The sequence below is a fragment of the Hirsutella rhossiliensis genome, assembly GCF_020360975.1.
Source record: "Hirsutella rhossiliensis strain HR02 chromosome Unknown scaffold00007, whole genome shotgun sequence".
NCBI lineage: Eukaryota > Fungi > Ascomycota > Sordariomycetes > Hypocreales > Ophiocordycipitaceae > Hirsutella > Hirsutella rhossiliensis.
In genome coordinates this window covers 3,115,427-3,130,285 of record NW_025408673.1, presented here as the reverse complement: position 1 = coordinate 3,130,285, position 14,859 = coordinate 3,115,427, and the positions used below count along the sequence as shown (strand labels likewise).

The 14,859-nt window shown below is 60.1% G+C and overlaps 3 protein-coding genes across 3 annotated transcripts; 2 read left to right on the top strand and 1 right to left on the bottom strand.

The window, feature by feature from the left end:
- HRG_07098 (AAA domain-containing protein) lies at nucleotides 1-4,321 on the top strand (the record flags this gene model as incomplete). Its single annotated transcript, XM_044865569.1, has 10 exons — nucleotides 1-690; nucleotides 763-1,260; nucleotides 1,460-1,821; nucleotides 1,883-1,915; nucleotides 2,199-2,391; nucleotides 2,466-2,481; nucleotides 2,555-3,136; nucleotides 3,235-3,326; nucleotides 3,440-3,865; nucleotides 3,920-4,321. The coding sequence occupies 10 exons, from the start codon at nucleotides 1-3 to the stop codon at nucleotides 4,319-4,321; spliced, it is 3,294 nt and encodes a 1,097-aa protein (XP_044719531.1).
- A 1,104-nt stretch (nucleotides 4,322-5,425) lies between these two features.
- Nucleotides 5,426-6,553, bottom strand: HRG_07097 (uncharacterized protein; the record flags this gene model as incomplete). The annotated part of the gene is made up of 3 exons (XM_044865568.1): nucleotides 5,426-5,459; nucleotides 5,525-6,121; nucleotides 6,177-6,553. The coding sequence occupies 3 exons, from the start codon at nucleotides 6,551-6,553 to the stop codon at nucleotides 5,426-5,428; spliced, it is 1,008 nt and encodes a 335-aa protein (XP_044719530.1).
- A 2,671-nt stretch (nucleotides 6,554-9,224) lies between these two features.
- On the top strand, nucleotides 9,225-14,199 carry HRG_07096 (VrtJ; the record flags this gene model as incomplete). The annotated part of the gene is made up of 14 exons (XM_044865567.1): nucleotides 9,225-9,366; nucleotides 9,428-9,480; nucleotides 9,589-9,638; nucleotides 9,696-9,848; nucleotides 9,895-10,290; nucleotides 10,736-10,804; nucleotides 10,866-11,391; nucleotides 11,474-11,518; nucleotides 11,741-12,241; nucleotides 12,436-12,533; nucleotides 12,679-13,154; nucleotides 13,594-13,640; nucleotides 13,719-13,781; nucleotides 13,855-14,199. 14 exons carry the CDS (start codon nucleotides 9,225-9,227, stop codon nucleotides 14,197-14,199), a joined length of 2,964 nt encoding a protein of 987 aa, XP_044719529.1.
- Nucleotides 14,200-14,859: the final 660 nt, after the last annotated feature.

The window sequence follows — 14,859 nt, the reverse complement described above, 5'->3', positions numbered from 1 at the left end:
ATGGATGTGCGGTCGAAGAATCGTCGGGTCAGCATGCTCAGCGCGACGCGGAAGAACTTCGCCGAGGTGGAGCGCATCGTACGGTCGCTGACAGCGGATAGGTTAGCGGCCGCCAGGGCGGAGCTGGAGACGTCGGGCAAGACTACCGACGATGGCGTCAAGGAGCTTCTAAGATGCCTTTCGCTGTACGGCTATCGGCAGCCCATGTCGAGGGAGCTCCGTCTGAGCATGCGGCGCAAGATCCAGTCACTCATCTTATGTCGTGGCGTGCCTGCAATCTGGTTCACGCTCAACCCGAACGACATCACGAACCCGGTGAAGCTGAGACTGGCGGCATACCGCACACGTGATCCCGCAGCGGCCGAGGCATTCCTGCAAGGCCTCGACAAGGCGTTCAAACGTGCGCGGCTGGCCATCTCGGACCCGTTAAGCTCGGCCGAATTCTTCCACCGAGAAATGACGTTGTTCTTCGAACATTACGTGAGAGTGGGCGAGGAGTCGGTGTTCGGGCGCATCAGCCACTATTACGGTGCCGTCGAGACCAACGAGCGTGGAGCGCTCCATGTTCACGGACTGCTCTGGCTGCAGGGCAACGTGCATCTAAGCTCGATGCTTGCCGATATCGACGGCGAGGATCAAGCGGCATACCGAGAACGCATCGTCAGATACGTCGACAGTGTCTTTTCCGAGGTATGAGCGGGGCCGGCGTGTTGACCTGCGTCCTCCGTCTGTCAAAGCCGAGAAAGCTGACGAACAAGACAGGATCTGGACCAGGAAGGCTTCTGCGCAATGCAGGCCGAGCGATCGGTGACGTCAGATATATCGCAATTTCTGGGCGACGAACGGCAATTTTCAGCCTCGTTCGACGAGGAAGCGAACTTCTGTGCCGGCGCGACGCAGATCCATACCCACAGCCCGACCTGCGTCAAGTACTCGCTGGGCAAAGGGGGGCGCAAGGGCGATTTATGTCGTTTCAAGGCGCCGTGGGGACTGGTCGACGAGACGGCCTTCACGGGAGACGGCGTGCTGCGGATTCGGAGGTCGCACAGCATGGTGAATCGGTGGAACAAGGCCATTGCCGTGGGGCTTCGCCACAACCATGACATATCTTTCATCGTCACACAGCGTAAGACGATGGCCCTCATCTTTTACGTCACAAACTATGCGACCAAGGTGGAGGACCCTGTATGGAAGCGCGTCGCCGCCGCCGCGGATCTCTTGCCTCCCAGGGCAGGTGACGGAATGGCCGACGGCGCGGAGGTTCGTGGAGACAGTGGTGCCGGTGACGATGGCAGGCAGAATAAGACACGGCAGTTCCTGATGAAGGTGGCGAATCGCGTGTTTACGGAGAGGCCGTTATCGCAGGTCGAGGTCGTCGCGGACCTCCTGGGATGCGCGACTGAACTGACGAATGGCAGTGCTTGGGCGTTCCTGAACGTATCGTTGCTCTACTGGCAAGTCTTCCGACAATGGCCGCACCTTCGACGAAAGCGGCGCAGCCGTTGCAGATGGCTCTGTGGACGAGTCAATACTCGTCGAAGAAGCAGGCCAGAGGATTTGCCGTGTCGAGGCATACCGTCATCGGGGAGACGTCCTTCGAGGGCTGTGTCTCTACGACTACGTTTCGCTGGTCAGGCTGAAGCGCAACGAAAGGGACGAGGGGCCCGCCGGCTGGGGGGAGGTCCCGTTCGAGAGCGGCTGGGCTCCGGGAGGCCGTTGGGCGCAGGTGCTCAGGCGACCGGGCAAGCAGGCCACGGTCTGCCTCGACGGGTATTTGAGCAAGGATTTCGACGAAGACGACGAAGGGTCGTGCTACCGAAGGTGCGTTTGTCGTCGACGGGCCGGAGGCGCCGGGTCGAGAAGGCTAATTTCCATGGCGAAGAGCGGCTGTGCAGCATCTTGCGCTGTTCGTGCCGTGAGTCTTTCTTAGACGAAGAAAGGGCGACATCAACTGCATATGGGGCGGCAACGAGCAGCCCTGGCCCCGAGGATATCATGTTTCGTCGATAACGTGCAGTTGCTGCGACGGTCGGCCGAAGATGCAAAGCGGGACGCACGGCAGTGGGCGGCCTCGTCCGGTGACGGCGACCCCACGGCAGTACGTCCGGACGAGGACGGGACCGGGAGGTGGGTGTCGAGCGGATCGGGATACCAGGCCGACAGTGCGGAAGCACGAATCGCCTAATCGACGTTGTCAGAAGCTCGATCGGGCCGAACCAAATCACGGCCGGCTCGCCGGAGCTCACGGCGATGATGCAGGAGCTCAGCCGATTTCAGCAATCGGCGCTGTCCTCTTCTTCCGAGGTCCAGGCCACAATACTACCCGAACGGGGCCCAAGACGAATCAACATCCCGGGCGGGCATTCTCCGGAGCCACCATACCGCCGCAAAGTGAGGTTAGGGCCATAAAGTCGCAGCAAATCCGCGCATCCAGGAGAGGAGAAGATGATACGGGGCATACAAAGCCTGTCCACGGCACCGGTGACTGGTCGCCGCGCGGCGGTGCGGGGCGTGCTCACGGGTTTCGGGGATGACGACGTCCAGATGACGGCAGCGGAGCTCGAGGAAGGAGTAGCGGGGGCCAGCGCGGGAATGGAGATCCGGTTCGGTGCCTCAACCTCCTTCCTCGAGGCGGGCAAGGCCCTGGCAGCGCGGCTCACGCTAAACAAGAAGCAGGCGATCGCCTTCCTAATTATATGCCGCCAGCTTGACCTGATACGGCGCGGGGAGAAAAGCAACGTACGCCAGCTGTGCCAGTTCGTCGGTGGAGAGGGCGGAACGGGCAAGTCACGAGTCATCGAGGCGCTCGTCGAGCTCTTCGCGTCCAAGGATCAATCGAATCGTCTGATGATAACGGCGACGTCGGGGACGGCAGCAGCGCGGATCAACGGCATTACGATCCACTCCGCCTGCGGGTTCTCGAAAGATCTCGCGGCAGCCGCAAACGCGGCCAAGGATCTCGACGGGGTGCGACTGCCGAAACAGGCGGAGCGGTTCGTCGACGGGCAATCCCGGATGGACTGGCAGGAGAAGGACGTGCTCGTCATCGACGAGGTGAGCATGCTCGGGGCGCGGACGCTACACGCGGTGAACGAGCAGCTCTGCCGGCTGCGCGGGTCGCACCAGGATTTTGGAGGTATTCCGATCGTCCTCTTCTGCGGAGACTTCCACCAATTCCGCCCCGTCCAAGAACGCTCGATCCTCCTCCCAGCACCGCCGTCTCGTGGGACGTAGACAGCTCCTTCAAGGCCGAGACACGGCACCAGCACGACAAGGCGCACGCGTTGTGGAAGAGATTCACGACCACGGTCATGCTGGACGAGCAGGTGCGCGCCGCGGGAGATCCGGAATTGCAGAGGCTGCTAAGGCGGATTCGACTGGGCGTGCAGGACCGCTCGGATCTGGACCTCCTCAACTCAAGATGCTACCGGGAAGGCAGGCGGATCCGTGGGAGACGTGCATCACCGTGGTGACGCCGCTGAACAGGAACCGGTGGAACCTCAACATGGAGGCCAGCTTGGCGTTCCGGGCCCAGCAGCGGTCAGTGATGCGCATCTTCATCTCGGATCATACGTGGAAGGAGGCCCTGCCGACGGAGGAAGAGGCCATCATGATGCTGAACCAGGGCGACGACAGCGCGATCCCGGTGCCGGCCGTCTTCATGTTCGTGCCGGGGATGCCGGTCGTCGTGAACCATAACACCCATCAGGGGCTAAAGCTGGTGAACGGCGCCGGCTACACGGCGCTGGAGGTCGTCCTCGACAAGTCGTACCCGGGGCATCGTATCACGGCAGACACGACGGTCCATTTCGGGCCGCCGGCGGGGATAATGCTGGAGTCGGAGACGACGAACGACGTTCACTTCGTCGGGATGCCGCCAGGCACGGTCCTGTTGACGCCCATGACGGTCAAAATACAGTGCCAGCGAAAGAGGCCGTGGCAGCAGAACGACGTCAGCCGAAAGGGCCTGCCCTGTACGGCAGCCTTCGCGTGCACAGACTATAAAGTGCAGGGCAGGACGCTCGAGCGTGTAGCTCTGGAGCTGCGGGGAACGCGGACGTCAAACATCGACGGACGCGCCGTGTCCTCGCAGTGCGACCCGTACAGCCTGTACGTGCAGCTGTCTCGCTGCCCGACGCTGGACGGCATTATGCTGGTCTCGAAATTGCGGGAGAGGGACCTGGTGGGCAACAAGGTGCCAGACGAGATGACAGACGCAGAAGCGAGGCTGGGCCAGCTGAGCGACAAGACTGTCCGCGAGGCCTCGGGATGGCTAGACGTTGATTCCCTGGACTCTAAAGGCACGGGCCTGGACGTGTAGCTATCGCGATGCCGGGCGCAGGGCGCTGGACGGCACCATGCTCGTGTCAGGGGTGCGGGAGAGGGGTTTGGTCGGAAAAGGCCAAAAAACCGGTTTCACGAGGAGCTGAGTCCTAGTCGCGAGGTTAGGTCGCTGGCAGGACCGGAGAGGGCGAACTGCGCCGGAAGGCGAAACAAAAGGGGCTAGGACGAAAAGGGTAAGTAATCATTAAGCGACCAAAGGGAAGCCGGGATTTAAAAGCTCTCCAATCAGCAGCCAAGATGGGTTCTCCAATCAGAAGCCAAGGGTTTCGAGGGTAAAGTAGGTTTGGGGGTTTTTGGGGTTTTTTTCGCGTCCAGAAGAGCCTTTTCGTTCCTCAAGGCACGAATCACGAGGGGAAGGCTCGCCAGCCGCGGCTCGCGCAAAGAGGCCTTTCGGAACGAAAGTTGGCGATGGCGACAGGAGAAAGTCGGGGAGAGGAGAGAGTTGGCGACAGGAGATAGGAGACAGGGGAAGTGAGAGGAAGACAGGAAGAAGAGTGAGATATGAGATATGAGATGGAGATCCGGCGAGAGACGTAGAGCATTATCGTGAGTGAAATCGAGACAGAGCGTCAGAGAGGCAGCCTAGGCCGCTGCAAGGAGATTTTGCTTTGCAAAGGCGCAAAGGGCGTGGAGAGGCGGCAGGGGTGAAGAGAGTTGTGGGTGGGTAATGCATGTGTGGGCGAGTGGAAGGCTCTGAGGATTTACAGGTGCTATAAGTGGTGGATATAAACAGAATAAGGAGTATATTGGAGAAGTTTTGACTGGATTGTCTTTGTGAAAAGGAGAGCAAGAGGAGAAGGAAATATCCCATTAGGGCCTTTCGCACTTGAGTTTGAGGATGATGAAACATGTTCCTTGTCATGTTGTGTTGTTTCGTTCGTTGCTTTACAGAATATTCTTGGGCGGATGTCGGGCGCGGTGCGGTCGGGAAGAGATTGACGCCGGAGGTCTGATAGGGCCAGAGGCGGATGTGGCTGGGTGATTGACTGGCTCGGTGTCCGTCTCTGAGTCTCCGGGGTCTTCGTGGGACAGAAGGAGGAAGTGTCGGATTTGGCGGGGCCTCGACTATCACAGGCGGCGACTATGGTGGAAATTTCTGGAGAAAGTCGCGGTCTCTTGGTTGGGGTTTGGTCGGGATCGGGCAATGACCGCTTTGATGTCATCATAAGGATCGACTGACCTAGATGCAGGCGGCGTGGGGAGGCGCCGCTTGGGGCGGCATTGCGTTTTTGGTAGAGGTAAACCTGGCCAACGCATCGCTATAGTCCGAGGGTTGCCGACTGAGCCCTTGGGTGTCGTCGGCAGTAGCTGTGTCGCAGAAGCCTGGTTGGACATGGCCCTGTCAAGGAAAGTCCATGTATCGGGGACGACGATGAAGATATAGTCTTGCTCGAAGGCCGGGGCATGTGTCATGATCTGGTGATCGAGTAAGCCGGCGATTTTGCCCGTGCAGGTGAGGAGAGCGTTCGGCTGGAACTGGCTATCGCGCCTCTCGGTCATCTTCTTGCATAGGAGGTCCAAGGATTGGCGTGAATGGGAAGATGACGAAAAGTTGAAAGGGATGAAAGCCCTTGAAGGGTGTTTGCCCGGAATCCCAGGACAGATAAAGGTCGAGAGCTGGACAAAGCCGCAACAGCTCAGCTGGGTGTCGTCAAGGGCCGCAGCCGAGTTTCCATGCAGAAGGTCGCGGCCGGAACCGATGACAGGTCCCGTGAAGGAGACAATGGGTTGTATCGCTGGGAAGGCATCCGCCGAGCCGAGGGTGCGAGGGATGACTCTGTGGCCATCGTCAGAGATGGTAGTGGTGACGGAGGTCTGGAGCATACACCTACGGCTGGTAGCTGTGGTCGCGGACGATGAGAGCCGGGATGGTGTATTCTGTAATGTTGTCATCCTCCGACTCGAAGCTATCACGTCGCTCGATTTCCCACGTCAGGGCAAAGGGATGAACACGGCCGACCATAAAGAACCACTGCTCGGTCCATTCCGAGGGGATTATCTGTTGGTTGTATATGGAAATATTAAGGCTCAAGAAGATGCAGGTCGATGGATTGTCAGGATCTGACCGGATTGCTGCATACTCTGGAGTCGACAGCCATGAGGGCGTTGGAAGGAAGACCCTCGCTAGGGTTTCTGCGTTGAGCCCTTTGACACGATGCTCATTCTGGTAGGCGAACCTAGACGGGCAGCCGGGCTGGACAAAGGCCATCATGGACATGTCGGCGCCAGCATTTTCTGGCTGTCAAGAGGTTGCCGCGGGGAGGACGAGGTATCGACGTTGAGCTGGGAGGCCGACATCGTGAGAACATGGCAGATGTGGTCACCGTGGAAGTGTAAAGGAGGGGTTAGGCAGAGTAGAGGTAGGCATCCTATAAAGCAGGTTTTCTTGCTGCTCGAAAGAGGGCTCGTGGCTCGGGTCGGGGAGACTTGAGAGTCAGTGAATGCTACCTAGGTGATAGATCAGAAGCGGGGGTATGCGGGAATGAGCTGGCGAGGTTCTCGAGCAGTCTCGACCATCTGGTTCTGTGGTCGTGAGTGAAGTAGGGAGCCGGGGGTTGGAAGTTGAGTAGGGGTGATGGCTATGTTGCGAGAAGTTGGAGGTCGGCGAACGGTAAGGTTAGTGTGGGTAAGACTGCGGAGAAAGAAAGTCCAGTAGTCCCCTTCGGTGTCATCGTTGCATGGAGTAGATAGCAAAGGGGCAATAACGAATGAGAGTGAAGGAAAGAGGTTATGGTAGTATTGCAGGACTCCCTTTTGACGGTCGTCGGTAGTTGGATGGGCATTGCGTGCGGCTGAGCGAGGCGGGTGCCGACCGTGTCGAGTCTACTATTGGGACACGGTGAAGTCGGATATATGGGTCGACCTGAGGAGGAGGATGCGAGTTGGTCACGAGAACTTTCCAAGAGGGTTTGCAAGTCGAGACTCCGGTGGCTAGCGACTACAAGAGGACAGGCAGGGGTCCTGGCTATCGCTTTAGCATTAAGGCCGTTGATGCGACATTGGTGCTGGCGAGGGAGCAAATCTAGAAGGGTAGTCCGGCTGCATGAGGGACGTCATGGACATGTTATCGCCGGCAGCCTTGTGGCTGTTGCTCGACGAGGCGGATTGGCGGGTATTGATGGTGAACTGATGCGCAAGGTTGGTAGGATGGTGTTGGAAGGGCTGAAGAGTATGGTTTGAAGTGTGCGGCAGGCGGTTGTCGCGGCCATCTCCATGTGCCGGGGGGCGGCAGTGGCCAGGGATTCGCTGGAGTGCGCAAAAGAGAGCACGGCGATGGAAGGGTCGCTTTGGCAAAGCCGGGGTAGCAGGTCGCACGTGGAGACCAGGCGAGGCCGGGACGGTGGACGCACATAGATAGGCATGGTAACGGGGAATATAGAGGGTAGTATTGCATCGCCTCGGTACCATAGGGAAGCATTTTATAGGGAAGCTATAAGGAAGAAACGCCACGGCCATGAGGAAGTGATGGCTAGGAGCTTCCATTCGGGAGAAGTAGCGTCGTCAACAAGCGAGACTGTCCAAGTGGAGGTGCTCCGGAGCCAAAGCTTTATAGCCTGTTGCCAATTTACGGCAGTCGACGTCGAGGAGGCAGCAGCATGGCGGACAGTCCTGCAGTGAAGTTAAGCGAGGCGGTTGCTCACCCTGAAGCCTGTTCGTTGTCAGTCGGGGATGGAGAAGAGGGTGAGAACGTGAGCGGGTCGGGTTCGGGGCTCGGAGATGGTGCGACAGGAGCCGGTGTAGATGTGGTGGCAGCTTCTGAGAGGGCCGCAGAGCACGGGGAGAGCCTGGGACGGTTACGAAGATACGAATCACGGGCGAATGCGGCATCAACGTTCCGGCCGATTCAGCCTAGGAAACCTGTGGTTGAAGACACCGCATGGAGACAGCACGCAGAAGCAATTGCGAGGTCGTTGCCGAGAAGACCGCCGCGAGGCGGTTTGCGGTCAAACAGAGCACGGAAGTTCCATAATATGGTTAGCAGCGGAAGTTCCGCGCAACATCAGTCACCGGGTCAGCTTCCGAGGCCCTGTTGCCTAGGGAACGTGGAGATATGGGGGTAGCGGACTCTGATCGTCCGCTCCCTCATCGGCACTTTCTGCCTCAGGAGGGAGATCCTGAAGATGAGGAGCAACGTGTTACGGCGGCGGCGGGCGATGTCCCGAGTGTTCATTCGAAGGAGGTACCGAAGCTTCGATCCATCCAGCCTAGGGAACCGGTATTCGACAACTTAAGAGAAAACGGGCAATTAGCAGCAGCGATTGCGTCTGGTTTGCCCAAGCGCCGTCGGGGACGGAGTTGGCGGGTAAAGGAGTACCAGGCCGCAGGGGTGTCTCCAACGCAGCAGGTACGGCGCAGCATCCGGGGCCGTCTCCTGTGGGGGTGGGCGACGCCGCGGCAGAGCCAGCGGACGCTTCGCTGAGCGGGCGGAGGCTGCAGCAAAGGGAGGTGGGCGGCTCATCGCGGGTGGCGGCTGGGGAGCCCGTGCAGTTTGATCGGCAGCAAGAACGAGGAGAGTGCTGGAAAGGGCAAGGACTGAGGTCAAGGTTCGGCGTGGAAAACGTTCGCCAGCACGGCCCGGTGCCTGTCCAGTGCAAAGGGCCGGATGGCGTGTCAGGGGATGCGCACGTAGTCGGGCAGTCGTCGCCAAAGCTGCCGCATCCGACGGCTTGCGAAGAAGCGAATCAGCCACGGAGAGAAGAAATCATGGATCGGAGGCGGCCCGGAGGCGGCCCCGGAGGCGGGAGAAGAGAAAACGTCTTCCTGGTCCGGACGAGCGCCCGAGAAAACAGATTCGGAGTGGAATCGGAAGGCAGAGGAGTCGGGAGCTGCGGGCCGAAGACCTGGCGAGTGTGCTGCGTTTTTTGGAGGAAGACTTCGCCATGAAGGAGAGGCTGTCTAACGATCAGACGTGGTGTACGCCAATACCGCACGACAGGAAGGTGTCGACGGTGCGGGATTTTTATCAGGCGTTCCACGATGCGAGCACGTTGCCGATACGGACCTGCATGATGTACCGCAAGCGTACGAGAAAAGAGCTGAGGAGATCAGATGGGATCAATGGCTGTCAAGCTGCGTGCCAGAGGGCGGCCGCTCACCATTTTCATGCCGGAGCTGCTTTCCCGAAGGCGAGCCCGTGTCGGTGTGTGCGGAGTGTGCCCGATGCCTGGCGCGCGGGAGTCTGTCGCCGGCGGTCCATCTTCACACTCGCCTTGGCTGTGAGCACATGTTCCTGACGAGCTCAAGGGACTCACGCTGGTCGAAGAGAAGCTCGTCTCGCTCAACTCCTGCTATGGGTTTGTCACGAGATATAGCATTCCGGGCGGGCAGAGGCAGGCCGTGAGGTATCCGAGGCACGTCAAGGGCCACATCACAGTGTTTCCCAACAACGTGCAGGAGCTGGCGACCAAGGTGCTCCCGCACCCCCTTTTGCAAGCACTGGACGAGATCCACGTTTCGTGGCAGGGCGTGGAGAAGCCGGCACCGAGCGACCTGTCGAGTCTCTTGTCGGTGAGGCGGCGGGTCGTCGAGAGGGCTCTTGTTTGGCTGAAGAGGAGCAACCCCACTACGCCGAGATCGAGATCGACGTGGCGGAGATGGAGAGTTGGGAGACCCGATAGACGGGGTGCCGGCCTTGGTGTATGATCGCATGGAGCGGAACGAGCCGTCCGCATGGGAGAAAACGCGGACGGCGCACGTTGTGCCGCCCACGGAGCGCGCCATGGACGACGAGGGGTCGGTGGAGATCGAGGAACTCTTCGCTCTGCTCAACCAAAGGCAGGAAACGGGAGGCGAGGCTGAAGGGCACGGGCCCAACGAAGAAGGCGCGGGTCGTGATGGAGTTGGTGCTAGCCCCGATCAGAACGTTCGACCAATCAACGAGGTGACGTCTTCCGGCATGTTTGGGCTGGACGGACCGCCAGACGTGGCGGATGTCGAGAAGCTGCGGTTTGCCTGTGACGCTGTTGGCGCAGGTGCCGACGACGGCCGCGCGGGCCCGAGAACGTGGGTCGGATCCTCGGTGGGGTCGAGGGCGTGGCGACGATGGCAGTGAGCCATACATTCGAGTCTCGCGGGGGGATGAGTTTGCCGACTCCTTTGAGACGTCCTTCTTCGCCAGAACGTTCCCGACCCTGTTCCCATTTGGCGTTGGGGACCAAGGCTGGCCGAAGAGGCCATAGCCGAGGCGGGAAGGCCCTTACCAACTTGCGAGGCACCGGTAGAGCTGCTGAGGCAGGGGCGGCAGCGGAGACATCGTATCCTCCCGAAGCTTGAACCTCCGGATTTGGGCCGACATCGTGCTCCGGCGCCATGGTGGCCGGTTTGCGTTGCACCACATATTTGCATTTCTCGTCTTCAACATGGGGGTGCGGTCGAGGAACCGCCGCGTCAGCATGCTGAGTGTGGCGAGGAAGGACTTCGGCAAGGTCGAGCGCGTTGCCCGCTCGATGACCGCGCAAAGGTTAGCGGCGGCGAGGGTCGAGTTGGAGAGCTCGGGCAAGACGACCGATGAGGGCGTGAAGGAGCTTCTCAGGAGCCTCTCGCTGTACGGCCACCGGCAACCCATGTCGAGAGGTTCGGCTCAATATGCGGCGGAAAATCCAGTCGCTCATCGTTGGCTACGGCGTTCCGGCCATCTGGTTCACCATCAACCCAAACGACATTACGAACCCGGTGAAGCTGCGACTGGCGGCATATCGGACACGCGATCCCGGCGCGGCCGAGGAGTTCCTAGAAGGCCTTGGGAGTGCGTACAAGCGGACAAGGCTGGCCATGTCCGATCCGATGAGCGCCGCCGTATTCTTCCACCGGGAGATGAAGCTGTTCTTCGATCATTACGTGAAGGTCGGAGAAGAGTCGGTATTCGGGCGCATCGGCAAGTACTATGGCGCTGTGGAGACCAACGAACGAGGGGCGCTTCATGTTCACGGCTTGCTCTGGTTGCACGGAAACGCGCATCTCAGCTCGATGCTTGCCGACATCCACGGGGAGGATCAGGCGGCGTATCGCGAGCGAATCATACGATACGTCGATAGTGTCTTCTCCGAGGTAAGAATAGCTAAGACGTGTCACTGAGAACCTGAATTGCTCGTCCGATGGACAAACGGGGCCAGGCTGACGTGCAAGATAGGATCTGGATCAGGAAGGGTTCTGCGCCGTGCAAGCGGAGCGATCTGTGACGTCCGATATTTCCTCCTGCTGGACAACACCGAGCAGTTTTCGGCCGCATTTGACGAGGAGGCCAACTTCTGTGCCGGCGCTACACAGGTTCACACGCATAGCCCGACCTGTGTCAAGTATTCCTTGGGCAAAGGAGCGCGGAAGGAATCCATGCCGGTTTAAGTCTCCATGGAGGTTGGTCGACAAGACCGCCATCACGGCAGACGGGGTGTTGCAGATCCGGAGGACTCACAGCATGGTCAATCGATGGAACAAGGCTATCGCTGTTGGGCTCCGGCACAACCACGACATTTCCTTCATTGCGACGCAGCGCAAGACCATGGCCCTTATGTATTATGTCACGAACTACGCGACGAAGGTGGAGGACCCGGTGTGGAAGCGTGTGGCGGCCGCGGCCGATCTCCTGGCCGCCTCAACGGGTGACGGCACGGCCAACGGAGGACAGGACGACGGTGGAGGTGCTGTTGGCGATGACGCCGCCAAGGGGAACAGGACGCGACAGTTCTTGATGAGGGTGGCGAATCGTGTGTTCACGGAGCGTCCGCTATCTCAGGTCGAGGTCGTCGCTCATCTTCTTGGATATCCGGCCGAGTTCACCAACAGCAGCGCCTGGGCGTACCTGAACACATCTCTGCTGTACTGGGAAGTCTTTCGACGGTGGCCGTATCTCCGACGAGCAAGTGGCGCGGCGGCCATAGATGATACTCTGGATGAGTCGGTCGTTGTCGAAGAAGCAGGCCTGAGGATCTCCCACGTTGAGGCGTACCAGCACCGGGAGAGCTCCTGCGAGGGCTATGCTTATACGACTACATATCGCTCGTTAGACTAAAACGCACCAGTAAGGATGAGAGCTGTGCGGCCTGGGGAGGTGCCCTTCGAGGATGGATGGGCGCCAGGAGACGCTGGGTCCAGGTGCTCAGGCGGCCGGGCAAGCATGCTACCGTCTGCCTCGATGGCTACCTGAGCAAGGACTTCGGCCACAACGACGACGAGGAGTCGTGCCACCGGAGGTGTGTATAGCAACCGCCCTGCCGGCAGGCATCATCAGAGTGGCTAACCTCCCCCCCCTCCCCCTTAAAGGGCAGCCGTGCAGCATCTTGCGCTATTTGTGCCGTGGGAGTCCTTTCTGTGCGAAGAAACAGGTGAGATCAATAGCATCTGGGAGCGGGCGCGAGAGGCGCTGGCCCCGAGAATATCATGTCTCGTCGACAACGTGCAGCTGCTTCGACGATCAGCCGAAGACGCAAAGCGCGACGCCAAGCAATGGGCGGCCTCATCCGGCGATGGCGATTCCACGGTCGCCCACGTCGAGGAGGGCGAGACAGGCGAGGCGGGCGCAGAATTTGCAGCGACGTATCGGTCCAACAACATCGGAGACGCAACGCGCCTGATCGACGTCGTCCGAGGCGCAGTGGGCACGAATCAGGTGACGGCCAAGTCGCCGGAGCTCATGGCAATGATGCGGCAGCTCTGTCGATTCCAGCAATCGGCGCTCTGCTCAACGGCCGAGCTCGAGGCCATCGCGATTCCCGAACAAGGGTTGAGGTGCATAAGCATGCCAGGGCGGGTATTTTCCGGGGCCGCACTACCGCCGCAGGATCAGGTCAAGGCTATCAAGTCGCAGCAGATAAGTGCGTCGAGGGAGGGAGAGAATGATCCAAGGCGTACAAACCACAGTCGCAGTCCGGGAAAGCGATCGCCGAGCTGCGTTGCGGAGGTGATGACCGGCTTCGGGAGGACGACGTCGAAATGACGACAGCCGACTCCGACGAGACGGCTAGCGACGCAGAAGCGGGAATGCGCGTCCAGTTTGGCCCATCGACCTCCTTCTTCGCGGCGGGCAAGGAGTTGTCAACACGGCTAACGCTGAACAAGAGGCAGTCGATCGCTTTCCTAATAATATGCCGCCAGCTCGATTTGATGCGACAAACGAATAGGGCGATGCCGGCCAGCTCTGCCAGCTCGTCGGCGGCGAGGGGGGCACCGGCAAGTCGCGGATCATTGGGGCACTCGTCGAGCTGTTCAGTGGGAAGAGCCTTTCGAATCGTCTGCTGATCACGGCGACGTCAGGGACTGCCGCGGCGCAGATCAACGGCATCACGATCCTCCGCCTGCGGGTTCACTAAAGACCAAGGGCGGGCGGCGCGAACACAGCCAAGGACCTTGACGGGGTGCGGCTGACAAAACGGGCGGAGCGGTTCATCCACGGCCAGTCTCGGATGGACTGGCAGGAGAAGGACGTGCTTGTCATCGACGAGGTGAGCATGCTCGGAGCGCGGACGCTGCACGCCATAAACGAGCGACTCTGTCGGCTTCGCGGATCGCAGAAAGATTTCGGGGATCCCCATCGTCCTCTTCTGCGGAGACTTTCAGCAGTTCCGGCCGGTCCAAGAGAGGTCGATCGTCCTGCCGAGCGCGGCCATCTCGTGGGACGTAGACAACTCGTTCAAGGCCGAGCAGCGGCACCAGCACGACAAAGCGCACGCGCTGTGGAAGAGATTCACGACGGTCGTCATGTTGAACGAGCAAATGCGCGCCGCCGGGGATCCGGAATTGCAGGGGCTGCTGAAGCGGATCCGGCAGGGTGTGCAGGACCGCACGGATCTGGACCTCCTCAACTCAGGTGCTACCGCGAGGGCAGGCGGATCCCTTGGGAGACTGGCATCACCGTGGTGACGCCGCTGAACAGGAATCGGTGGAACCTAAACATGGAGGCAAGCTTGGCGTTCCGGGTCCAGCAGCGGTCGACGATGCGCATCTTCATCTCCGAGCACAAGTGGAAGGAGGGCCTGCCGACCGAGGAAGAAGCGATCATGATACTCAATCAAGGCGACGATAGCGCGATCCCCGTGCCGGCCGTCTTCATGTTCGTGGCCGGGATGCCGGTCGTCGTGAACCACAACACCCATCAGGGGCTGAAGCTGGTGAACGGCGCCGGCTACTCGGCGGTGGAGGTCATTGTCGACAAGGCGTCCCCAGGGCATCGAATCTCGTCCGACATGACGATCCACTTCGGGCCGCCGGCGGGGATATTACTGGAATCGGCGACGACAAAGGACCTCCACTTCGTCGGGATGCCGCCGGGCACGATCTTGTTAACGCCGATGAGCGTCAGGATACACTGCCAACGAAAGCGGCCGTGGCAGCAGAACGACGTCAGCCGGAAGGGATTGCCGTGCGCAGCAGCCTTCGCCTGCACGGACTACAAGGTGCAGGGCAGAACGCTAGAGCGCGTGGCCCTGGAGCTGCGGGGGACACGGACGACGAAAGTCGATGGAAGGGCCGTGCCCTCGCAATGCGACCCGTACAGCTTATATGTGCAGCTATCGCGCTGTC